The 26,008-nt window shown below is 40.1% G+C and overlaps 1 protein-coding gene across 7 annotated transcripts in view; it reads left to right on the top strand.

Annotated features, from left to right (window-relative positions):
- Positions 1-26,008, top strand: part of PHKA2 (phosphorylase kinase regulatory subunit alpha 2) — a 66,251-nt gene that overhangs the window by 36,008 nt on the left and 4,235 nt on the right. For 4 of the 7 annotated variants that reach the window (XM_039527622.1, XM_039527605.1, XM_039527611.1 and 1 more), the window contains exons 22-33: positions 606-739; positions 2,626-2,782; positions 4,799-4,878; positions 5,802-5,880; positions 6,009-6,138; positions 7,512-7,613; positions 9,508-9,626; positions 10,177-10,206; positions 11,639-11,692; positions 17,284-17,439; positions 19,339-19,392; positions 25,692-25,892. In XM_039527622.1, coding sequence (XP_039383556.1) covers positions 606-739; positions 2,626-2,782; positions 4,799-4,878; positions 5,802-5,880; positions 6,009-6,138; positions 7,512-7,613; positions 9,508-9,626; positions 10,177-10,206; positions 11,639-11,692; positions 17,284-17,439; positions 19,339-19,392; positions 25,692-25,892 — 1,296 coding nt within the window. Of the gene's footprint in view, positions 1-605; positions 740-2,625; positions 2,783-4,798; positions 4,879-5,801; positions 5,881-6,008; positions 6,139-7,511; positions 7,614-9,507; positions 9,627-10,176; positions 10,207-11,638; positions 11,693-17,283; positions 17,440-19,338; positions 19,393-20,598; positions 20,747-25,691; positions 25,893-26,008 lie in introns of those variants that run through there. The other 3 variants (XR_005595142.1, XM_039527637.1, XM_039527633.1) reach the window with 3 other exon arrangements.

The following is a 26,008-nucleotide window of genomic DNA, read 5'->3' as shown; positions in this document are numbered from 1 at the left end:
AACCACAATTTTCCCTCAACTCATTTGCTGCCAGTTCATTGTATACGTTGTTTAGAAAATTTCTAATGGCAATATCTTCACTTGCAAAGAACCATTTAGAAGTACAGGTGAAGAAACCAACAGAACTTGTTGGAAAATCTTTTTACTTGATTTCAACTAAATTTGTTAGTTTAAAAAAGTATTAGATCAGTGCTCATGCACATCTGATTTATAAAGGGCATAACAAATGACAGGAGAGAAATGAGAATAGTTTGTTTCCTGCTATTACAAAATGTCTAGTTTCTTTGGCCAAAAATCTTTCTCGCATTATAATATCTCTGCTGACTCAGTGGACCAAAAATATTTGTGACCATAGAGGGAATGTTCCATAGTAACTGCTGTATTTTCTGGGATTAATCACCATCTCCACTGTAGTTTGATGCAAACTGCTTGGTGTATCTAAATTTCAAATAAAGAATTCCATTACTGTGCATTATTATGTCTTCTCCAGTGAGTAGCCAGAACTAATGAGTTAGTCTTCCATCTACTTAGTCTTTCATACTTTTGTTGGTGTTTTTTTTTGTTTTTTGTTTTTTTTGGTTATCTCTTCTGTCTTTGATCATCAGGATCCTGAATCTGTTTTGCACTTGCCCAAAGATGATCATGGTGATTTGGATTGTGAGAAGTTAGTTGAACAGCTGAAGGAGTGCTCAACTCTACATGATCAAGCAGATATATTATACGTCTTGTATATAATAAAGTAGGTTATCAAGGGTTTTTTGAATTGTCTCTTCAGCTTGTCTGGAAGTTCCATCACAGGTTTCCCAAACAAAAGCACAGATACTGTAAACATTTCAGTCTACTTTGATAGTTTGTTTTTTATAGGGATATTTACAGGTACCTTAAGTATACTAATGCATATATGTACAGACAGGTAAGAACACAGGGACTTGATGAGGAATTGTTTAGCATAAAATATGCACTGGCACTAGAGGCCTGGAACAAAACTCACTGGAATCAAATACGTAAGTCTTCTACAGTTGCAAAATACAGTACATGATACAATATTATTGTGCACCAATAAGTTCACAAGAAGTTTGGGTAGAATTTTTATACACAGGTAGGTAGGCATGTGGACATTTGGTTTCACTGTGTTATTTTTCAGTATATAAAAGAATATTGCTTGTCTGCATAGAGTACAAATGTCGTTTTAATGAATTTTTCTTTGTTTCTTGCATGTTAAAGTGACCATTGGCTAAAATCCAACAATCCTCAAAATACTCTTGGGAATGTCTAATTGGAGCTGCTAAACATAGTAAAATAGCCCAGTGACTAAACAGGGTTGATGAGAACAGAACACAAATTTAATCCAACAGCAGTCTTGTAAGAGTGTATTTACTAATACATACTAATTTGTTCTTTTTATGTTGAAGAAACACTACAGGATATTGGCAGAGAGTTAGCTTAAGGGTGGGGGACACTTCACCCAAGGCTGGGTTTTCTTAATAGCATACACAATCTTTTGTATACTTCTGTGTTTTGCTTCTCACAGCAAGGCCTTTCTGGGCTCTGGGATCTTTCTGAGCATATGTCTAGCAGCCTCATTTTTCTCCCTTGCCCTTTATATCAACCCACCCACATTTCCACTGTGTTGGGCCAATGTCAGAGCAACATCATCTTTCCAAAGGCAAGCCCCCTTTGATGCACTGCTTCCCACCAAAATTAGCTGGGGCTGGGGGGAAGGCACTCTGGTAATATTATGAAGCATAATCAACAGGGAGCCAAGTTCTTCACCATCATGACACTCTTGGAGGGAGTTAAAAACACAGGAGATGAACAAAAATTTTATCTGAACCTCTTCTTCATGCCCCTTCCAGAAATTTAGAAATATGAAAGATGTAGTTTCCCAAGAAGAATGTCACTATTATTTCATTGGTATAATCTCCAGCAGTTTTCTCCAGAGTGTTTGGATTCCTATGACCTATTGCTAGAGTGCAGAATTCTCAAACCCCAAACACAGTTGCAAAAATACACTCACTGCCTCTTTCAGCATCTTCACCATGATGAACAGCAGCAGCATTACCACCTTCTTTTGATGTCCAGAAGACGTCAAATCTAATAGGGTATAGTGTGGAAGTTTGATTAACAACTTGAGAAAAGGCAACATGAAAAAATCTATGAGGAACCCGTGACACATTGAAGAAACTAATGCAATCTTCAGCACTGTTGGTGAAAACTGTTGTTTTTTGGCTTTGTCCTGCAAGATGCTGAGCACTTTGGTCCTGATCCAACAAAGTATCTAAACAAATCCTTAACTTAATGCCTGAGAGCAGTTCTGTTGACTTCAGCAAGACTACTCACATGCTTAACTTTAAGCAAGAATGTAAGTGTGGGATTTCCAAAGAGATTTATGTGCCCAAATCCTATTGACTTCTATTACATGCCTCATTGCCCTCTGTGCTTGTAAATTCCTTCCCAAGTGATCTGTTGGATAAGGGCCAGACTGCTTGGCACCTTGCAGGATCATAGGAGAGTTCAGTTTCCTGCTTTCACCATCTGTCATGTCTCTGCATGAATGGTCTTTAGAAATCTGCGTTCTTTGCTTCTGGGCATCAAAGTTGTAATTTCTGCTTTTTCTTCCGGCAGAGGCCCAGACTGGGATACAGAGCTGAATGGACAGTATGGCGTCACCGTTCATTGTCTGCTCAATGAGCTCTACAGCAAGGCAGGCCTGAACCAAGAGTGGGGGTTAATTCGTTACATCTCTGGCATACTCAGAAAGAGAGTGGAAGTTCTGGCTGAGGTACAACAAACACAAATGTTGCCAGTTTCTTCAGTTTCCCACCTGTGTGCCCCAGAAACAGATGTTCTCAAATAGTTTTGTCTATTAACACTCAACACGCAAATTACAATGTGGCCTATGTTTACCCCATTCTGGTTTTACCTTCCATCAAGTGTGTTAAAGCAAAGAGAATGCTGTAGTATATTTTAGAGCAGCAGTGAAGGCTTAGTAACATGAAACCCTACAATAAAACTCTGCCTTTGAACTTCTCTGAGAAAGGTAAAATCTGAGTGAGGTTGCCCGGTTATTTGGAGACTTGAGGGTTGTAGGTTAGTGAAGTGAGACTAGAAAGGTTCTGCAGTACTGGAGAAGGTTAGATGAAGATTTTTTTTTTTAAATAAAAAGGTGTCTTGATTATAATAATTATTTATTTGTGTTACTGTAGTGCCTTGGCGCCTCAGTCATAGAGTTTAAGGCCAGAAGGGCCCACCAGATCATCTAGTCTGACCTCCTGTACATTACAGGCCATCAGCACCCATGCACTAAACCCAACAATCAAAATTAGACCAAAGTATTAACAGTCTAGTCTCCTGTGGGCTGTATGTGCCAAAGGCAGAGAATAGGAGAGAACAAGGTGCACCAGTGCTCAAGACCCCTGTAATGGCAGGGAAATCATAGGCCAGTACACAAAAATGGTCTCTTTCCCAAAGAGCTTACAGTCTAAAGTCCTAAGTGTATTGAAATATACAGGAATGACAAAACATCTGGAACTATGTAAGGAAAATGGCAGAAGTCAGTTGCCTACACATTAGGCTTGTCTGCACTGTTGTAGCGCTTTAGTGATCAAGTTAATACGCTGATGGGAGAGCATCTTCCAGCTGGCATAGTGAATCCACCTCCGTGAGAGGCGGTAGCTATGACTACACTGGGGATCAGGTTGGTATAACCATGTCACTCAAGTGTGTAGATTTTTCACATCCCTGAGTGACATAGTTATACTGATGTGCGTTTGTAATGTAAACCTGGGCATTGATTTCATCCTCATCATTAAAAAATTATTTCCTTTCAGCTGTCTTAAATAAGTATCCAATTGCCGTGCTTATACTTAGTTACAGTAAGTTCCTGAGATTTGCATCTTGCTATCATTCCTAGCCATTTTTCGGCTTGCTTTTCATCCTGTGCAATGGTATTGCAGCGCTTTGATCTCACACACACAAAGGCTACAGTCAGCAATTTGTTGTAACTGCACTGCATCATTTCCCTAAGCGTGGAGCATGTTCTTTTCCTGTCTTCCTAGAGGGGCCACGAAGGGCTAGCTGGGCATGGGGGCATTGAAAAATTTATAAATTAGGATGTTAGGACTCTGACAATGGAGTGCAGAGGAGGATGAGGGTGTGATTAGTTCTCAGGAGGGTTGGGAAACACCACTCTGCTCTCAATGGGCTTTGATTCAGGGCCTTATATCTGTTAAACTAAACACCAGTCCTACCTTTGCACTAAGACCAACATAAAGAAGGTAACTTACAGCAGGACTGCGGCGGGGGGAGGGAGGCAGTGCCTATTTGGAAGTGAATTAAAGTGTCTAAACTGACTATAGGACAGTATATTACATACAGAGAATCTTTTTTTGAAGGGATGCAATTGTTCAGAGGCGTTCTGGCTGTAATACACACATTCTCTCACACCCACACACACCAATGAAGTTTTCTCATAACTTTATCTATTTTATCTTGTAAATAACAAAGTAATAATAATATAGGAAGGGTTAGAATATTCCATAGGCCAGAGCTAGCACCACTGAATGTGAAATTGTCATATCTCCATTGGCTTCAGTGGACCTGTGACAATCTACATTCATGTACATTTAATCTACAGTGGCTGAGGATCTGCCTCTGAACTGTACATTTAGTAGCAGATGCAAATACACTGAGGAATTACTGAAGAAATGCTTTATTTCTAGAATTAAAAATTTTTTTATTATTGTTGCCTTATAACTTAAGAGTGGGCTCTCTTGCTTTCTGTATTGGACTATAATAGGCATGCACAGACCTTCTGTCACACCACAAGCAGCTTACAGTTGGCCTGCCACCTGAGCCGCGTGAAAAAACTATTACTGCGTAAGTGTTAATTCTCGTGTCAGTCTGGATGTCTTGTATTTCAGAGTTCCTACTGTTGATACAGTGTTTCTGTAACAGGGTGCTGGCCAGGAGAGCCTGAGCCTGAGCCAGCCCCCTGTTAGCCCAGATCCAATTAAGTATTCATTGGAGCTCAGTATGCCATGACTAATTGATAGAAGGGAAGCACCTGTGGGCCTTATTAGCCAGGGGGCTATAAGGAGCTGGCAGGCAGGGGCGGCTCTAGACATTTCGCCGCCCCCAGCACGGCAGCACGCCACGGGGGGCGCTCTGCCAGTCGCTGGTCCTGCGGCTTTGGTGGACCTCCCGCAGGCGTGCCTGCGGACAGTCCGCTGGTCCCGCGGCTCCACCGGGACCCTCCGCAGGCATGCCGCCGAAGGCAGCCTGCCTGCCGCCCTCCTGCGACCGGCAGAGCGCCCCCTGCGGCATGCTGCCCCAAGCACGCGATTGGCGTGCTGCGGCCTGGAGCCACCCGTGCTGGCAGGAAGGAAGCGAAGTGGGAGAAAGGAAAGGGAGGAGCCAAGGGCTGTGTGTCCCTGTGTGCTGGAGAAACGAGTGGTCCCCCAGGTTGCTAGTTTGGAGCGGTCTGTAAATAAAAGGCGGTAGGAGCTGACACTGTAAATAAAAGGCACTGGTGATTGCACCCAGAAGAGGTGTCTGGCTGATTTGTGGGTGCAGGGGTCCCATAGAGCGAGGGGAAACAGGAGGCCCTCGTTACACTTTCCAAATTATTAACTGTTATTTTCAGAAGGAATCACGGGTCTGTAAGGTCTATAAAGCAAAGTTGTTTTGGTGCATTTTAAGTTAGACACTTCAAATTAAAATCTCTACATCCAAACAATTGACACATGTAGAAAATAACAAGCATCGTAAGCACTCCTAACTGTCTGGTTCACTTTCCTTAGCTCTCTGCCACCGGAAGAGTTGTCCAAGCTTATTTATGAAGCCAGTGGGCAAGACATCAGTATTGCAGTCCTTACCCAGGTATAAAACACGTGGAAGGAGTGGGGGTTTTTCATGCTGTACCTTCTGTTTCTTGTGTTGTCTGGTGCTGGCCAGAGTTATGATGAAGGCCCCTGAATAGATATCCTTTGTTCATTTGCTCATGCCAGGAGATAGTGGTGTATTTGGCTATGTACGTCAGGTCACAGCCCAGCCTTTTTGCAGAGATGCTCAGACTACGCATTGGACTCATAATTCAGGTGATGGCTACTGAGCTGCTTCGCAGTTTGAACTGTTCAGGTGAGTCCAATTGTACTGTAATACTGTAGTAAACAAATATCTCTCCTCTCCCCACCCCCAATGATCAACATTTCAGTTATATAGGACAAGACAAATAATTTGCTTATTTTTAACATAGCCCTTTTCTTAAAATATCTCTATCAAAATTCTCCCTTCAATAAATACCGTAAAGAGACAATCGGGGGGGCTTTAAAACATTCTTGGGAGGGGGGCTTTAAAAATAGAATGACTGTATTAGGATTTTTGAGCAGACTCCCAATTTTGTGTGTGTAGTTTTAGCTTTTATTTCCCCAGGAAAGCTCAGCTTAAACACAATCTGTTTTTTAATTAAATCCTTTATTCAACACACACAGTTACAAACTTCAAAAATAATCTGCATTCCTAGCACCCTTTTGACATAAAGAAATACCCACACTCTTTTTAAAAAGTGTCCTAGCCATTTAGACTATGTGTTCATCGTCCTGCAGTACGGGTGTGCTATGCTGCAACTCCGCCATGTGGAGGGTGCAGGTACGAAAGGTCCCTAATGTGTGTTAACGTAGTCCAGGGCTACATTAACATGAACTAGATATGAGGGCTACGTTCACATGAACTAGATATGTTTTAGTTCATGCCTGCAGTGTCCACATGGGGAGCGGGGGAGTTACAGCACAGTACAGTACTGTGCGCTGCAGTTCACACACCCCGAAGTCCGAACTGCTGGGCTGTGTAGTCAAGCCCTTCGGCTGCCCTAACTAAGTCACACTGATACCTGGTCTACAACTAAAACTTAGGTTGACCAATCTAAATTGCTCAGGGCTGTAAACAATTTAATGCCCTGTGCTAATTAGTTAGGTCAATCTAACCCCACCGTAGACACCACTAGGTCAACAAAAGAATTCTTCCATTGACCTGGCTACCACATCTTAAGGGGGTGGAGTTATTACTTTCTGTAGCTGCAATAAGTGTCTACCCTACAGCACTACAATGATGTAGCTGTAGCACTTGTAATGTAGGCACACCTCAGGAAAATTCCTCTGTCCACATAGTTCAGATTTCTGACCAGTAGCCTTGCATGTGGCCTGTGTTTTGGGTGGTGGATCCTATTGTTTCAGCTATTTCCTTTCATAAAGAAGCCTTAACTGTTTCTTACATCTATCCTAATGAAGAGTAGCTGTTATACCCACTAGCTTCTGTGAGGTTTTGCCCAAACCCTAATACAAATAATAATTAGGGTTCCTTTTATGAAGATTACCTCTTTAGGGTTTGTCAGCTATTTTTTGCTTATTTTTTTTTTTAAAGTAAGTATTCATAACAGACCATAACTAGGAATTTACCCTGTTTTCCTAGAAAAACTACAATATGAATGACCTGGTATAGTATTTTTTCACTAGGTGAAGAAGCCTCAGAAAGTTTAATGAATCTAAGCCCCTTTGATATGAAAAATCTCCTGCACCATATTTTGAGTGGGAAAGAGTTTGGCGTTGAAAGAAGCAGTAAGTTGTCTATTTGGTTGCTTGAATATATTATAACTTGTGCATGTATATATTAAGAAAGAGCTATTTAGATGCAGAATTTATTTTAAGTTTTATAAGCGGCAGTCTCCTCTTTAGAAATGTTTGCTGCAGAGATCATGATTATTTATGAAACACAAGGGTTTAATATCTAAAAACAAACATGCCTGTTATTTTCAGTACCCCAAGTATTATTTTGAACTATAGAATTTTTAATTCAGCAATATTGTAAGACCACTTAATCATTTTTGGATGCATCTGTGGAAATATGTGATCTTTCCAGACAGGAGGGATAGGATAAGAATTGTAGTGAGATTGCATCCAGCATTTTTATATGTACAAAGAGTGGTCTGTTTATAACCTATCTTGCCCCTCAACATGTGCATCAGCCAGGTGACATACCTTATCATGGCAGAGATAGTTTCATTGTTATGTCATCTCTTCATTTTTGAACGCAGAGTAATCCTTAAAATGTAAACTGTTCTAGGATTACTTGTGGCACCTTAGAGACTAACAAATTTATTTGAGCATAAGCTTTCATGAGCTAAAACCCATTTCATCAGATGTGGTTTTAGCTCATGAACGCTTATGCTCAAATAAATTTCTTAGTCTCTAAGGTGCCACAAGTACGCCTCGTTCTTTTTGCTGATACAGACTAATACGGCTACCACTCTGAAACCTGTTCTAGGATTGAGCTTTGGTGTGTGGTCATACAGTCCCTGCCACGTTGTTGTGCGGGGGACGGATGCATGGTGTCTCAGTGGGAGCTCTGGGAGACGTATTAGATTTAGGCATGGAAGGCCAGATTCCCAGATGGTGTAAATGAATGAACCTCTGGAAGTGTGAACCAGAGCAGCCCCTGCCTTACGCCCTTTTACAGGGTACAATACGTGCTCCCCATTCAGTATAGGCCCAGCTGTGAAGGATGTTACAGATGAGGAGGGGAATGGCCCTCTCCCCTCCACCTGTTTAGGGTAGGCTAGGGTTGCTGTCAGGACTAGCCAGGATCACTCTGAGGACAAGGACTAGGCTTGTGACTGGTCTCTGTGTAGGGGCACAAAAGTGAGAAGCTCCTCGTGCTGTGTACCTACATAAGACCAGATACAATGTGTAGTGTTGGTTGATTTCAATTATGTGCACACAGTTAAATGATAATTAAGGCTCATTATTAAACTTAAAACATAGATGTGGGTCTGAAACTGGGAGCTGATGAAGATGCTTGTGAATGGCAAATATTTATAGATGCTAGATGCTATAGTGCTTCAATCATTTGTTCTGGGCATGTAATGGACATTGACAAAGCAGAGCTCTGTCTCCTTCCTACCTAACAACCATTTTTGAAAGTTCATCCTTTCACAGGTCTGCAAATCATGTCAAGTAACTGCACATCAAATTGTTTTAACATATACATGAATCCAGAAAACTTCATGCACTAAAATTAGCCCATGTCGAATTCTCAGTGATACGCAGACAGACTTTTAAAATGAGAATGTTTAATGTGACCAGGGTTGAAGGGTTTTGAGACCAAAAACATCTGGCCTGTCTAAACTTCAAAGGACATATCAAGAGTTCCCAGGAATTCCTGAGTGGCATTAGAACTGGCTGCAGATTCACACTAGCTTTGAAATATTTTGGGCCAAAATATTTAAATGTCTAAATATGGATTTAGAAGCCTAACTTTAGGCCATTCTGATTTGAAAGTTTGACTTATGCTTTTAATCTTATTGGAAGTAAAGAGATATCATGGAAAGTGCATAGTCCTGAGATTACAAGGTGTTTTTCCTTTAATTTTGACATACAGTTTTAAGTTGTATTCTTATTATTACTTAAACATAGCTACGTTTAATCTAGAAAACTGCCTTGTTTCTTTTTTTAGTGCGGCCTCTAGATTCCTCTACCTCCAGCCCTGCAATTTCTATTCATGAAGTGGGGCACACTGGAGCAACTAAAACAGAAAGAAGTGGCATTACTAGACTGAAGAGTGAAATGAAACAGGTGGGAGGATCTCCTTTTCTGTGCATTCTTTAAGCAGCACAGGATTTATGAAAGTTATTTTTTAAACTTAGGAGACAAAACTGATTATTTTTTGATATATCTAGTCCCTATTACATTCATGGTAAATAGGAAAAGTTTGCAATCTGTTTTATTATTTGAAGTAGTAGTGGCTGTTTAAAAAAAAGGGAGGGGGCCGGGAGGAGGTAAGGAAATCAATTTTTTTTCCAAACCATTTTCCTTTTTGGTTTTAATTTAAAATTCTGAAATTAGCATATTTCAACCAGCTCCTGGTTTGAAGCATTAAGGGCACTTGACAGACCAAGTTCCCATCATTCTTACTTACGTAAAGATTCCATTCGCATCAAAGTAAAGATTTGGCTCAAACAATATTCATTCTTGTATTTTACACCTCTGTTTTTTCTGGCATACAAATCTTTAATGTCTCAGGTAAAGAATGTCTGAGGTAAAGAACTCTGTTTACTTTAGTAAATGGTAGGTTGGAAGGCAAACATTTGTTTAAATTAATTGCATAATTAATTTTTGATTCCAGATGAATAGGAGATTATCTGCTGATGAAAAGGTGAAATTAATCTGTATGTTCATAAGAATGAATGTTTTTCTCCTTCACTGCTGAATTATGTATACTTGTCCTAGAACTAAGGGAACTAAGAGGCTTTTTGTATGCTCTGAATACAAAATGCTTTAACATTCAAATAATAAATGATTTAATTAATATGGTGCAGTTTTGCCTGTGTTACTGCTGCTAGTTTGTTGTTGTGAGCAGAATGACCTATGTTCCAGTATCTCCAGAGGTCTAGCAATTTATATCAAATTTAGAGTGTGGATATCAGTCACATGGCAAGCTGTGAATATCTGAGTTAATTTCCTTTCAAGTAGAGAACACATTATAATGTCCTGCCTTTTGGAATACTTGACTGGCCATTAGATGGCAGCATTATATTGTTCTACATAGAGATGTAGCACAGTTGCAAACATCTGTTAGTCTATAAGGTGCCACAGGATTCTTTGCTGCTTCAACTTTCTGTAGAAATTTAAAGGTGGGAAAATGTTTCCTGAGATTAGTCGCTTTAGAAGGAGAGGTGCCATTTCTGCACAGAAAAGGAGTTGAGTGGTTTCTTTCCTGCTGAGGAGAGTTGAACCTTTTTCCATTCATGTTGATTGCCAGTAGGTTTTGTTGAGCCATCAGGAATATTCAACCTTTTGTATCGGGAGGGCGGGGGTGGGGGGTGGAGGGGGACCTGACTCTTAAATATATCAGTTGACGGAGAACATTTTGATTGTTTTGACCTTAGAGTGTTTCTATATTGGAGCTGATTTTCAAATATGCTTAGCACCTCCAGCTCCAATTATTGATTTCTTTGGGTGCTCCATACTTCTGAAAATCAGTCCCATTACTTTTATAGCTTATCTGAATCATTATTGTTTAATCAAAAAGAAAGCTATTAAGAATTCCCTTAGGTGCTAACCAGCATCTAATCATTTCTCTTGGAAAACTGCCTCACTAGTTTTGCTAAGCATTACCGGCCTGGATGGCAACTTGCATGATTTGATAGCATGGCATAACTTTCTTTCTAGCACTAATATAAAGTAAGGGATGCTGAAGAGAAAATGTAAGCTTGCAATATCGACCCTGCATCGTATGGCGGCAGCTTCATTTTTTTTTTTTATCGCATTTGGGTTTTTATGTCTTTGTGCTATTTGAGGTAGATTCTGTGGAAAGCTTGTGATAGCATAGTAAGAGATGAATGTAAACCTCTGAAGATCCTTAAACATAAAAGGTCTAATTGTGATTTCACTTTACTGTAAATCAGGAGTAACTTCCCTGATTTCAATGAAATTGTACCAGTGTGAGAGCCCATTCTGACCCAAAGAATGGTTCTCTTAAGTGAATAAGTGAGTTTAATTTTTATTGCACATTTGTTCCTTTTCATGCATGTCACTTCATCTGTTTGTCTTGTCATGACTGACTTTTTTTTATTTCTGTTTTGTAGTTCTTTTATGGGGGCCATTCCATGTTCAGCAGCATGCACACTTCCAGGTTCACGGTAAAATACCATTCAGAAATTTGCAGTCTGTTTCTTTTCTCCCTCTGCAGGGAGTCTAAACATAACTTGCAGCTTTTTTTATGTGAAATGTATGTATTTTTTTAAAACCTTAGCTTTTTGTTTCATTCACCTTCATGGACAGCCAGTTCTTATTTCTGGTCTTTTATAACAGAAATCTTATTTTCCACATTCTTCTAAATTTTCAGAGTTATGATGGATTTAGCTACTTGACTAGGAGCTGTGTGGCTAAATCCTGTGCAGCCCTGAACATTTAATGGTAATGTGGAAATATAAGTTTAACCCAATTTATTCTCAGGGAGGGTTGTAGTTATATACATTTTGAGTTCATAGAAGAAAAGAGATAATAGTACTGGTTAGAGCAAAGTGTGGGCCAGTTTCCAGGTATTGTAATATCTTGCCCTTCTATTCCACCCCTGTTGGGATAAAACTGAGGAGTAATTTTGTCTACTAGGGACTTGGATGAGATTCCCTTCAAATTCACTTTTACTTCTCGATCTAAATAAGAGTTTGAAATTAGGCCTGCCTTTTCATCTGAAGGATAAAGCATATTAATTCATTATGCCAGCTCCTCCTTAACTCCCAAATTCTCCTAGTCTGCATGGACAAATAGCTAACATTTGTCATTTTACTTGTATGGCTATCTTAGGTGGTAGGATAACAATTAACACAGGGCCTACCTGTACTACACCAAAAGACCAATTGGCTTCACTGTGAAGGCGAGTACATAGATGCGGAACTAGGGGTGCTGGGGGTGCTGCCACGCCTCCTGGCTTGAAGTGGTTTCCATCATGTTGTACAGGGTTTACAGTTTGGTTGAACATCTCTCAGCACCCCCACTATACAAATTGTTCCAGCACCTCTGGTCGAGTAAAGCTAAAATCTTCAATATTAGTAGCTGAAAGGTTTCACTTTTATGGGCTCCTAATTCATATCCTCAAGGATAACTTTGCAAGATCTTTAGTTTGTTTTAATACTCAAAAAATAGAATGTTTCATTTCCAAATAACTTTCATGCTCCAAAACGTCTGTTAGTCTATAAGGTGCCACAGGATTCTTTGCTGCTTTTGCAGATCCAGACTAACATGGCTACCCCTCTGATACTATCCTTAATAACTTGCTGCACTTTGAACCAAGTGTTGTACACGCTGGGTGCAATACATCCCTTTTCAGTGGGTTTGCACCAGATGTAGGCACCATTTACAACCTGGGAGGTTAAATGGTACATAGGATTTGGGCTGGCCACTGTGGACTGGGATAAATATCATCCACTCTGAATATTGACAAAGATTACTGGTCCAAATCCTGGTCCAGTACATGAAGATGAATTTAAACCCGTGGCTTTTACTAGTGTGAATTTCTTCTCCAGCCATCCATCTTTCTTCAAGGCCTTTAATGGAGAGGTCTTCAGCAACTTCTGCTCCAACTAGGCTCTCACTCTTAAGAGAGAAGGGAGCTCTTGTCCCCTTCCCACCATGCCTTGCTCTAGTAACCTGCAGTTCCCAGATGCCCTCTCTGCTTCAGGCCCTCAAATTCCCATCATGCCGCAGTTGACAGCAGAAACCTGAAACTGGGCAATGCTAGACCTGGAAGCGTCCCTTCACTGTCTTAAAGGGACAGTAAACTCCATTATTCTCACACTCACCCACCCTTTGTGGTTTTGGCCAGTGGATCCATGTGTACACAGATCCACAGTGCATGTTACGCCTCCCAAACCCCATGGATATTGTACAATGTACCATCTCAAAACACTTTTCTGATGCAGGCCGTGTACCTCTTTGTGGTTTCTCCATGGCCTGCCTGACTCCTGCATAGTAGGTGTGTTGCTTTTCAGTCCTTCTGCACCAATGCAAAGAGGGACAGAATTTGGCCCCAAATTCTCAGTGCACTTGATTCAATTGTAGTGAGTTATTATTAAATGAGATCTGGCTAAACTGCTTAGTCAAAACAGGGACAAATGAAAAAAATGACTATGCACACAGTAATTAATTCAGCACAGGCACTCCTGCTGAACTCCTTCATTACTTAAATGTCATCTCGGCTGAACTGGAGAAAAAAAGCTTGACTGTGCACCAGTCAGATGCTGCACAAAGAAAATGAACATACTGCATCAAACCAGCAAAGGTAAGCTGGTGGGCTTTTTTGTTGTTGTTGTTTTGCATTAGAAGGAAAGGCCATAGGTATATCATGTTTTAGAATTCAAGTCTGTAGTTTTCTAGCATTCTGATCCTGCAGACCTTATTCTGGCTAAACTTCCACAAACTTCAGTAGCAGTTTCCTTTGGGAAAGGACTGGTGGGATCAGGTTGTCAGTGAGCTCCTCTCTAGGCAGTACTCCAGGCGCAGTTGTGCCTGGCCCTGCATGGGTGTGCAAGAGTGAGCAAGGAGCCTTTTTTACTTTAATACAGAACTGGGCACAATCTAGTTGACTGGAAGGTTTATGCAAGTCTAGAGCCACAGCTAGTGCAAGACTCTTCCTTCTTTGCACAGGACAACAAAGCTGGTTATATGCATGTGCATCACCTTGTCATAGCATAGTCTCTCTATGCTCTTTTTTGGGCACAATACATTCAGAAACTCTTGCAATAGTCTCTGCACCACTCCCAATCATCACTGCTCCCTAAAAGGCACCCACCAATTTAGCCCTGAGAGTGTCCAAACAGATAAACTGTGGAAGTTGTCCACACTAGGCAGGAAATCCCATTTTAATCTATGCACGCTGTTCTGGTCATGGAACAGAGCCTGCCTCTTAAGTATTTCCAAGTTAGATTCAAAAGAAAAGTCCTCTGAAATATGAAGATGTCTTTTAAGTCATTAATCTTAGATTTTACATAATTGTCTTTTGCTCTAACCGGCTCATTTGTCCAGTTGGTTGACTTGAAAATGTTTGTGTAAGCACCAACAGATACAGTATCTTGGTCTAGCAGCAGAAGTCCAGCTATGAAAAGTTGCTTCTTCCTTCCCCCAAAAATTGGAGGGACTGCTTTTGTTACTTTGATTCCCCCTTTAAGACAAGGGGATACCCTCACAGGCACCAACCCCCAGATGGACTACCATGAAGGATATTTGTAAGCAAGGGGAGAGACGCTTGCTTCTCTGTAAAAATCCGAGGAAGATGCGAACATTGCCCAGGAGTTGTATAGTTTAGGAGGATTGAATGATTCATGTATTATAAGAAGATTCCAGGATTGCCAGGCTGTGTCAGTGTGAAGTGATGGAAGAAACTACAAGCAGGGTTGAGAGCTGTTGTTTAGAATGTCACTAGGTTCAATCCCCACTGGGTTCCATGAGCACAAAAGATGGAATGTTGGCATCCAAAGGTTCTATGGCAGTTAGAATGTGACAGTTGAGCAGAGGAGGTGGAAGTAACAGCTACATGGACTAACAAAAAGGGGGTGGTGCCTCCAGCCGGGGCAGCTCTGTGTACGAGCTTTGGGGAACAAGTACAAACAGCAACATGGCTCGTTACAACACCCAGTGCATGGAAACAATAGCCCCTCAATATTACCTACCTACGTGTCTTCACTATCTGATTTCCTATTCACTAATACACGCTGCTTTGTGGTGTTAGCATGTTTACTGCTGTGGTGTTTTGTGTGTGTTTCCCTGTGTGGTATTCGGCAGAATAGTACACAGATGTACTGGTGTGAAAGGCTGCCACAAGTACTAAAATAATCTGATCCCAAGCTGTACAGAATTGGGCATAAGTGTAAACAGTTCCCATGTGTACTGAAATATGATGGCACTGTTACCAGGACCACTCTGAGGTTTTACCACCTAATGCCAGCTAGCAAGCAAGCTACCCATGCTGGCCATAGAGAGGCTAAAAGAAGGAAAATGCTATGGGAAAATAATCAGATAGAGAGCAAAGGTGGTGGGTTTACTTGGCCTAAATGCCATACCCATATGACAGCACTGGCTTTCATCTACTGATAGTGTATGTGTGATTTATTGAGTAGTCCCATGTATCAAAATATGGGCCCTTGTCTCTCTCAACCTATGATGCCCTTTGCAGTGCATTCCTTTAAATGGGTGGCTTTTGCTTCCCCAGGCTGTGGACTGGCTGCTGAAGAATGCCAGAGCCATTCTTATGCAAGAAGGAATGAGGGCTTCTAATGCAGAACACATGTGATTTCCACTAGCCCTGGAAATAAGAATTTAATGATGATGCCCCAACTTTACAGATAACAAAGAGCAGTAATCTGTTTGCCCAATTTGCTCGTGATCAAGCCTGAAAGAGTAAATAACAGTGAAATCAAGAGCAATAATGACAGCATTCAGGATGTAAGTCTGACATGTGGAGAGATGTAATATCTTATATCTTCAATTATAATTTCTACAAGATAGATTCTGACCCCTGTAGCTTCTTGCAAAAGTGCCTTCCTGAAATTACGGTCCCATCATTTGTCTTAAAACACAGCTGCAGATCCTGTAATGTCTTTCACACCAAAGGCTGTGGTGCAAAGAATTTATAAGGTCTGCAGACATGCTTGGCAGAGCTGGTAAGTTCCACAAACCAAATAAACTCATGTTCAAGGAAGACTCAGCTGGCAAGACCAGTCGAATTTTTAAAATTCCGGGAAAGGTCTGATGGGGGAAATGCCATTTCTGCTCCTTGTGTCTCCCAGAGATTACTGAGATGGTCCAATGGAAGGTCTCCTCAATGGGGTATAAGGGCATTCCTTTGCCTAGCTCTAGCAGATAGCCGCAAAAGAAATCTGTATCTGGGTATCAGGAAAATGGAAAAAGCCCAGGTTGGGATAGTTGCTCCATATACTGCACTAGAGGGGGCAGAGAAGCAATCAAGATATTTGTCAAAGGGACAGATTAACAATCATCCCTTGACTATGGATGACTGGATCCCTCTCCATACACATATACTATGCAGTGTGAGGAAATAAATCTACTAATGTGTTCTGTTTAGTTTAACCATTTTTGCATGCCTGTGACCTTTTCATAGTATACCTTAAAACCACCATTGAGCTTACAACATATTTACAAAAAAGTTACAATTCCTTCCTACTACTTTTAGCTCTAAAGTTTACCTTTAGCCAAATCCCCAATATGTATTTTGATCTCAAGCTAAGGAGACTCCAGCCTGTTTAGTTTTTGAATGGAAGAGCAAGGGGAAAGTAGCCGGTGCTGCCAAGTCAGAAGTGAGGCATTTGTTCCCAAGTTTAAGTACTTTAACAGCAGTGCCACTTAGAATTAGGATTCAGTCTGTGTGGTTGCTCTGTCAAGTAAAGACATCCCCCGCCTCCCACCCCAACTATGATAGAAGACTTTTCTAAACTCACTTTATTAATTGGGTCAGATGGAGCTGCAAAGTCAAGCTGATTTTGTTTTGCTGACTGCTCATTGGCTCATTTTGAAATTGAGGCAAATAAGTAAAATGTGAAGAGATTTGTTGTGAAAGAAAAACGTTGACCTTATCCTCCCAAAGTCTTCAAAAGAAATCAGTCAATATTCACTAAAAACTGCTTTGAATTGAAACTATAACAGAATGGTGTAACATGCAAGAGTGGGTGCCCTCATGTTAACATGTTGTAGTTACTAAATGGTCTGTCTCTTGCAGAGGAGCAGTACTCCATCATCTCCTACAGGGTCTACTGGAAACGACATCAGTTGGGGTGATCGCCAAGGGCAATGGCTCCGCAGAAGGCGGCTTGATGGTGCCATTAACAGAGTTCCTGTAGGGTTCTATCAAAAAGTATGGAAAATCCTTCAGAAGGTAAGTTAATAGCAGTTGAGGGTGTGTACAGTATCTTGGGAGGCTGGTATTTCAGATGGAATATTACTGTGGTCAGGAAAAACTATAATACTTTGTGGAATATGTCTGACTAATACACAAGAGCTCCATTCACATGTGCTCATGAATCAGTTTGTCAATGTATTTCCTCTGAAACCAGCACTAAACTGCAGACGAATGATTAAATTCTACAGTTTCACATTGTTACCCATCTTAAATAGGTCATGGTCATTAACACTGAAGGGCTCACAATCCGCACACCCTCAATTCAAGAAGATAAGTCGGTAGAATAGGAAGGGTTAAATAAAAAGCTATCTTTCTTTAAAATGTCTGAGTTCTACTGCTGGATTTCATAAGGGCTAGACTATTTTTAAAACCAATTTTTAGTTTTCTCTACTGTCACTGAAAATAATCCCTGAAGTTGCTCCTGAGTTTAGTAGTATGGTGCAGTAGCTGAATTTGAGAATGATTTAAGAAACAGGGGAACATGAATTCCAGTTGACTTCAATGAGATTATTCACCTGCTTTTGTGTATTGCTGGATTAGGGCCAGAGTGTTCAGCACCCAGCAGCATTGAGCCGTATTGAGTACTAAAATGGAGGTAGGAATATATGCTCTCAGTTGTGCAATTCAAAGCAACACTCTAAAATATAAGCTTAACTGATGCCAGCAAAGACACAAGTCTTTTGTGAATTCATCCACTAGGTTTATTAAAGGGAAATTGCCAACTTAAATTGCCTTTGTCTGAAATGTACCATTTTTACAAATAATACCTAAATTAACTAAAACTGACAGCTCAGAGGAAAAATTGTTCAAGTTTTCCTTATGGATGACAGCATTTTTTATAGTTAGTGTCACAGTTTCCCATGAATAGTCAGTTTCCCTTGTTGTTTGAGTGACTTCTACACAGCGACCATGAAAGGAAAAGCATTTAAAAGATAGCAAACTACAATTGTAAAATGACTGAGGTCATACTTTATTTGCAATATGATGGAAATTGCAGATTTGGCAATATTAGGCTTCCACCGCCATTTTGCTTTTAATTAGCTCACTTTCCTGAACTACTGTACATATAAGGTTTTTTTTTTCTTGAGAATCAAATAGAATTTTATTTAGTCAAACTCAGCCTATATTTTCCTTTGCTCATTATCATCCAATTATTCTTAAAATCCCTTTGGACAATTCTTAATACCTCTTCCTCCTTGGTGTTTTCAGACTTCAGATGCCTAGATGAACATCATGCCCTGGTCATGCCTTAGCCAAGCTACATGTATTTAATTTTTTTGAAACTCTTTCCTCATATGCCAATTTGTCTAGCTCCTCCATAATTTTTGTTGCCATTTTGAATGGCACTTTTCATTTACTGATATTCTATTCTGGTGCTCCAAGTCACATATCCTAAACTAAGTGGTGTTTGACCCTAGAGCAAGAGAGAGGGAGCTTCACTTTCCTGGTCCATAACAATGCTGCTCTGTTGGTGGGCTGCTTTTTTTTTTTTTTTTTTTTTTTTTTTTTACCCTCCTCTAATTGTCCTTTCGTATTGCAAGCTCATATATAATTTGCTGTACTTTCACCTTTAGATGTCTCCTGCTGTTACTGCTTTCCTCCCTCCCACTGAACAGTTGTGTTTCAGCTTAAGTGTGGCATAGAGTTATTTAGAGCATCCAGTCTTTCTCTCCAATATTTTTCTTGTCATATGATGAACTTTTTGGGATAAATAAAATAACATTTTATATGGGTTCGCTGTTTTTAAAACTTGTCAGACATCAGAACAGCTTTTCCAGGAAGAATTTAAAACTCAAAAGGAATATAAGTTTCCAGATATACTTTTAAGGATTGTGTTTTTAATCAATATTGATTTTTTTTTAAAAAATTTTTTAGTGCCATGGCCTGTCCATTGATGGCTATGTCCTTCCTTCTTCAACTACAAGAGAGGTATAGTAAATAATAATATTTTTCCATGATTTTATGACAAGTTGTATGACTCTCAAGCACACGATGTAACAGGATCATTGGAGAAAACGCTTTGTTTTAAAATCTAAGCTTACAATGGAAGTTTTACAGTTTGAATCTTAACTAATAGTTCTGCTGAATGTCTGAGTGATGGATGCTATAGGGCAGATTTTAATCTGAGATCCATGATGTTCAGAGATATGCAAGTCTTGAAAATACTAGGCTTTCCCATGACAACATAAGATTATATTTAGAACATCTGAGGTTTGCATGTGTTAGTATAATTTCTATGATGTACCATAATATGAGCCTCATTCACTTATTCAACATCACTTTTAACTTATATTCTTTTCCCTCTGTGCATTTAAGAAAGTGAAGTTATTTTTAACCACAGGCAATGAAGTATCAGAGCTCTGCACCTGCAGTGAATTGATAATTAATCTTGATGGCACATTCTGAATTTAGAAGCAAGATTTCCCACTTGAAAACGTTAAAAACAGTCCTTGACCTCTGAATGCTATTTTCTAGGAAAATTGCAATAATGTAACATTTTTTGGTAGCTAATATGCATTCAGTCTTTTTCTCTTAATTTTCCCTGTTCAAGTATTAATTTTTTACTAAAGAAAGGTTAAAGTTTGCTGAAATTAAACAAAGACAAATACCTTTTTAGAATTCTGTGACTGCAGACAATATTTCAGCACTGTGGTTACAAAAACAAATACGAATCACAGAAATGTGGCTGACACAAATTTTGCCTTTTTAAACCTTTGTTCTTTCTTCATATAATTTTTTTGAGCTGTTTCAATCTGAGAGAGCAAGTGCTAGAGTCTTGCTTCCTTTGTGTGTTGCGACTATCCATCAATAGGACTCAAGTATCAGAGGGGTAGCCGTGTTAGTCTGGATCTGTAAAAGCAACAAAGAATCCTGTGGCACCTTATAGACTAACAGATGTTTTGCAGCATGAGCTTTCGTGGGTGAATACCCACTTCTTCGGATGCAAGCCGAAGAAGTGGGTATTCACCCACGAAAGCTCATGCTGCAAAACGTCTGTTAGTCTATAAGGTGCCACAGGATTCTTTGTTGCTTCAATAGGACTCAGTGATTCCAAGTGATTCCCTTGTCAATGTAGATCATTTATGCTACACCTAGATGTTTTATTTTAGTTTTCCCTTTCATTCATGATCCTAGACTTTGAAGAGACCCACCTACCACCTCTGCCACCACCTGAACCACAAACAGTCTTGCATGTTAGAACCTTGACGCAGTATGATATAGTGTAATGATGCTTTGAGCCAGTGAAACAGGGAACCAAGTCATAAGGCTAACGAGCTGTAGAGTGAGTAGGTTAAATTACTGTTTCTAAACCTTTCCTCTTGCCTGTTTCTCAGCATCTGGAGAGTAACTGTTTCACAGATTGCAAACTGTGATCATTCTTGTCAATTGAAGATATTTGAGTATGTTCCCTCCAGGAAAAGAGAAGCACGTGAATTTCACCCCACCCCCAACCGAAACCCTATAGTGCTCCATTCCTGTTTCCACTCTCAGGGATCTTTGACTCCCAACATTGTCTTTCCTTGGATAGCTGCTTACCACAAGGGCTGCTTTGTCTCCAGAGCAGATGGTTTTTCTTCACCGTGGGAGCAGATCTTACCTGCTCCTCCAGCAGTTTCCAGGCAGCTCTTTGTTCACTATGATAAAAAACCTTCTTTTCTTGCTCTTAAATGCTATGGATGATTCAATTGTGCATTTGCACAGGTGGCATTACACTTGTGAAATGCAAAATCTTTTTGCAGTGCGCTTGGTACAGCAAGCCATGTGTTTTAACAATTTCATGTATGCCGATGACAGTACCTCTTATGGTGTGACTGTCACCCATACCACTTATAAGGTGGCACCTCACTCATGGGTATATATTAATGAATATCAGTGTAATATTGCTGTTTGATTAAAATGAATACCATCCCTTGTTAAAGCGTAATGTCTGCCTTGTTTAGTGTAATACTGCATGAGTCTCATATTCTAACTTGTAAGCTTTATTGCCATTTAACTGGTTAAAACACTTGGACAGCATTCACTCTCCTTCAAATCTGTTTTCAGAATTAACAGGATACGGTTAGAATTGGTAGGCCTAAAATTAGACAGTCTGGCTTTAAGTTTACAGGTGTATTATACATGCAAACAATGCCATCCTGCCTGTCTGCCTCGCTTTTGTAAGTATGTAGAGTATTGAAATTCACAACAATCCTACTGAATTCCTATTTAATGCAGACTCCTGTCTGCTCATAAAAATAGAGCAGACAAGCAGAATGGAGGCACAGCTCAGTGTGCATATCCCAGTTTGAAACATAGGCATCACTCTATGTTATGGTGCTGGTAACAGCTGCAAAAGAAGATGAAATTTTCTGTGGTATTGCAGTCCTTATTTTGTGGAAGTGATAAGTTTCCCCTCCTCCCCCTATCCTCCTCCAACATCAGGCTAGTTACAAAAAATAGGATTCATTTTTAGACCTATCTGACCTTCACCATATCTAACTTCACTGTTAATAGGAATCAAACTAAATAAGCATAACTTCCTGAGGCTATCATTTCATGTGACATCTGTACAGCTCTGCCCATGCAAAGTAGGTTGTTCTACCAGCAATGTAGATATCAGTCTTTGGGATAACATTCACTCTTAGCAGGTGATGTGGGTTTTTTTTTTAATCTCTACAATATCTTTAGCTTCATAAACAAAACCTGTGATCCAAAAAGATGCCTACACAAAATAATGTGAGGTTAATGTCGTGATCAAAGAATTAATTTGCAAGATAATAAGCATCAACATTCCCATATGTAAGCAATGTGTGTTCACAGATAGTAATAGTGTAACAGACTTTTCTGGAAGTTACAGAATTTTTTTGGATTGGTAGGCCTTGAGTCTGCAAACAGTTCGCAAGTGCTTAGTTTTACATATGCAAGTAGTCCCATTCATTTCTATTGGACTGTTTACATGTGCAAAGTTAAGTAAATGTTTAACTGAAGGATCTGGGGCCTTATCTCCTTGCATTTATCTGTTTATCTTTTCACTAGGGCTGTCAAGTGATTAAAAAATTAATCACGATTAATCACGCGATTAATCACACTGTTAAGAATAGAATACCATTAATTTAAATATTTTGGATGTTTTCTACATTTTCAGATATATTGATTTCAATTACAACACAGAATGCAAAGTGTACAGTGCTCACTTTATATTTATTTTTGATTACAGGTATTTGTACTGCAAAAAAACAAAAGAAATACTATTTTTCAATTCACCTAATACAAGTACTGTAGTGCAATCTCTTTATCATGGAAGTTGAACTTATAAGTGTAGAATTATTTACAAAAAAAATGCACTCAAATAAAACAATGTAAAATTTTAGGGACTGCAAGTCCACTCAGTCCTACTTCTTGGTCAGCCAATCACTCTGACAGACAAGTTTGTTTACTTTTGCAGGAGATAACGCTGCCCACTTCTTGATTACAATATCACCTGAAAATGAGAACAAGCATTCTTATGGCACTGTTGTAGCCGGCGTCACATGATATTTACGTGCCAGATGTGCTAAAGATTCATATATCCATTCATGCTTCAACCACCATTCCAGGGGACATGCGTCCTTGCTGATGACAGGTTCTGATCGATAACAATCCAAAGTAGTGCAGACTGACGAATGTTCATTTTCATTATCTCAGTCAGATGCCACCAGCAGAAGGTCGATTTCCTTTTCTGGTGGTTCGGGTTCTGTAGTTTCCGCATTCTAGTGTTGCTCTTTTAAGACTTCTGAAAGCATGCTCCACACCTTGTCTCTCTCAGATTTTGGACGGCACTTCAGATTCTTAAACCTTTGGTCCAGTGCTGTAGCTATCTTTACAAATCTCACATTGATACGGTGGCGTTCCCCTCTGGTGTTACCTGGACCAGTGATTTGCTAGGTCCTTCCAATCCTTGACTCTGGAAGCCAGCCTTATTCTGCTCTGCTGTGAGAACTCCCACTCCTGGGCTGTTCAGGGACAGCCTCTGGCATGTAAGCTGCTCCCAGCTACTTGCAACCAAATGACACTAGCCAATATCTCCAGCCCCAGACACAACCCCTAGGAACCTCCGTCTTGAAGTGTCCAGTTATGCCTGCTGGATGCTGCAAGCTTATATGTGTTTGTCAATTTAACAAAGAAATTGATATGTACCAGGCTTGTTATCCCAAGGGGAGTCTCTGTCATGCTTCAAACCAAACGCACTGCTTCAGGTAGAATAAGCAAACAGATTTATTAACTACAAAGATACATTTTAAGTGATTATAAGTCAAAGCATAACAAGTCAGATTTGGTCAAATGAAATAAAATCACAACATATTCTAAGCTGATCTTAACACTTTCAGTGCCCTTATAAACTTACATGCTTCTCACCACAGCCTGGCTGGTTGCTCTTCAGCCAGGCTCTCCCTTTTGATCAGCGCTTCAGTCGCTTGGTGTGGAGTCTGTAGATGTAGGTGGAAGAGAGAGAACATGGCAAACGTCTCTCCCTTTTATCTTGTCCTTTGTTCCCTCCCTTCAGAGTCAGGTGAGCAATACCTTACTCGAGAGTCCAACAGATCCTTTCGTTGCTGCCTAGACCAGTGCCCTTTGTTCCTGTGAGGCTGGGCTGGGTTTGTCCCATACCTGCCCTGATAAGATGTGAACTTCCTCTCTGTTCTTGGAATGTTTTTGCCTGGGCTTGCTCTAAGGGTACATCCACACTACCCGCCGGATCGGCGGGTAGTGATCGATCTATCGGGGATCAATTTATCGTGTCTCGTCTAGATGCGATAAATTGAGCCCTGAACACACTGCCATCAACTCTGTAACTCCACCAAGGTGAGAGGCGGAAGCAGAGTTGACGGGGGAGCCGCGGCCGTCAATCCCGTGCTGTGAGGACGGGAGGTAAGTCGAAATAAGATATGTCGACTTCAGCTACGCTATTCCCGCAGCAAAAGTTGCGTATCTTACATCGACACCCTCCCCGCCAAGTGTAGATCAGCCCTAAGCCATGAGGATTCATTTTCAGCCTCTTAACTATATACATGAAATTGTAACCTGTAACCTTACTATAACATTACTGTAACAATTACTATAACATCACTATAACAACCATGCTCAGTGCATCATGAACCTTCCTAAGACACCCAACATGATAAACTTTGCATTGGATACCACACAAGCATTTTATAAAGATGAACATGGGGGTGTAGGGTGTTCCCCCAAGGTATAGAGTGTCACAGATACTTTGTTTGCGTTTTGTGAAATCTGCAGTGAAAGTGTTCTTAAAATGAACTTGTGCTGGGTCATCATCCTAGACTGCTATAACATGAAATATATGGCAGAATGCAGCTAGAACAGAGCAGGGGACATACAATTCTCTGCCAAGGAGTTCAATCACAAATTTAATTAACACATTATTTTTTTAACAAGCATCGGGGGGAGGGATAGCTCAGTGGTTTGAGCATTGGCCTGCTAAACCCAGGGTTGTGAGTTCAATCCTTGAGGGGGCCATTTAGGGATCTGGGGATGGGTCCTGCTTTGAGCAGGGGGTTGGACTAGATGATCTCCTGAGGTCTCTTCCAACCCTAATAATCTATGATCAGCATGTCCTCTGGAATGCTAGCTGAAGCATGAAGGGGCATACAAATGTTTAGCATATCTGGCACATAAATACCTTGCAATGCCAGTTACAAAAGTGCCATGCAAATGCATGTTCTCATTTTTAGGTGACATTGTAAATAAGTGTTTGTTTACATTTATCTCCTGTAAATATAAACAAACTTGTTTGTCTTAGCAATTGGATGAATAAGAAGTAGGATTAAGTGGACTTGTAAGCACTAAAGTTTTGCATTGTTTTGTTTTTGAGTGCAGTTATGTAACCAAAAAAAATCTATATTTGTAAGTTACACTTTCCCGATAGAGATCACACTACAGTACTTGTATGAGAAGAACTGAAAAATATTCTTGTTTATAATTTTTACAGTGCAAATATTTGTAATCAAAATGATACACGCTTTGATTTAAATTACAACACAGATTACAGTGTATATAAAAATGAAGAAAAACATCCAAAATATTTAATAAATTTCAATTGGTATTCTATTGTTTAATAGTGCGATTAAACCTACAATTAATTGTGATTAACTTTTTTAATCGCAATTCATTTTTTGAGTTAATTGCATGAGTTAACTGTGGTTAATCGACAGCCCTACTTTCCACTAACCTATCCTCTAACTTTCCAGATGACCCCTGGTGAAATCAAGTTTGCTGTGCATGTGGAGTCAGTGCTGAACCATGTACCCCAGCCTGAATACAGACAGCTGCTGGTGGAAGCTATTCTTGTTCTCACACTGCTGTCGGACATAGAGGTGACCAGCATTGGGGGCATAATCCATGTGGATCGAATAGTGCACGTGGCTAACGATCTGTTTCTTCAGGAACAGGTGAGTACAGCAGATTTCCAGTAATATCTGAGTGTGGGGTTGGGAAGGTATTGCATTTGAAACTGTCTAACTCCATTTTTGGTATTTGTGGGGAAAAAAAATTCCCTCCTCAAAAA

This window comes from Mauremys reevesii, linkage group 1, assembly GCF_016161935.1.
Source record: "Mauremys reevesii isolate NIE-2019 linkage group 1, ASM1616193v1, whole genome shotgun sequence".
In the NCBI taxonomy this organism is placed as follows: domain Eukaryota; kingdom Metazoa; phylum Chordata; order Testudines; family Geoemydidae; genus Mauremys; species Mauremys reevesii.
This window is presented reverse-complemented; position numbering and strand designations above follow the sequence as displayed.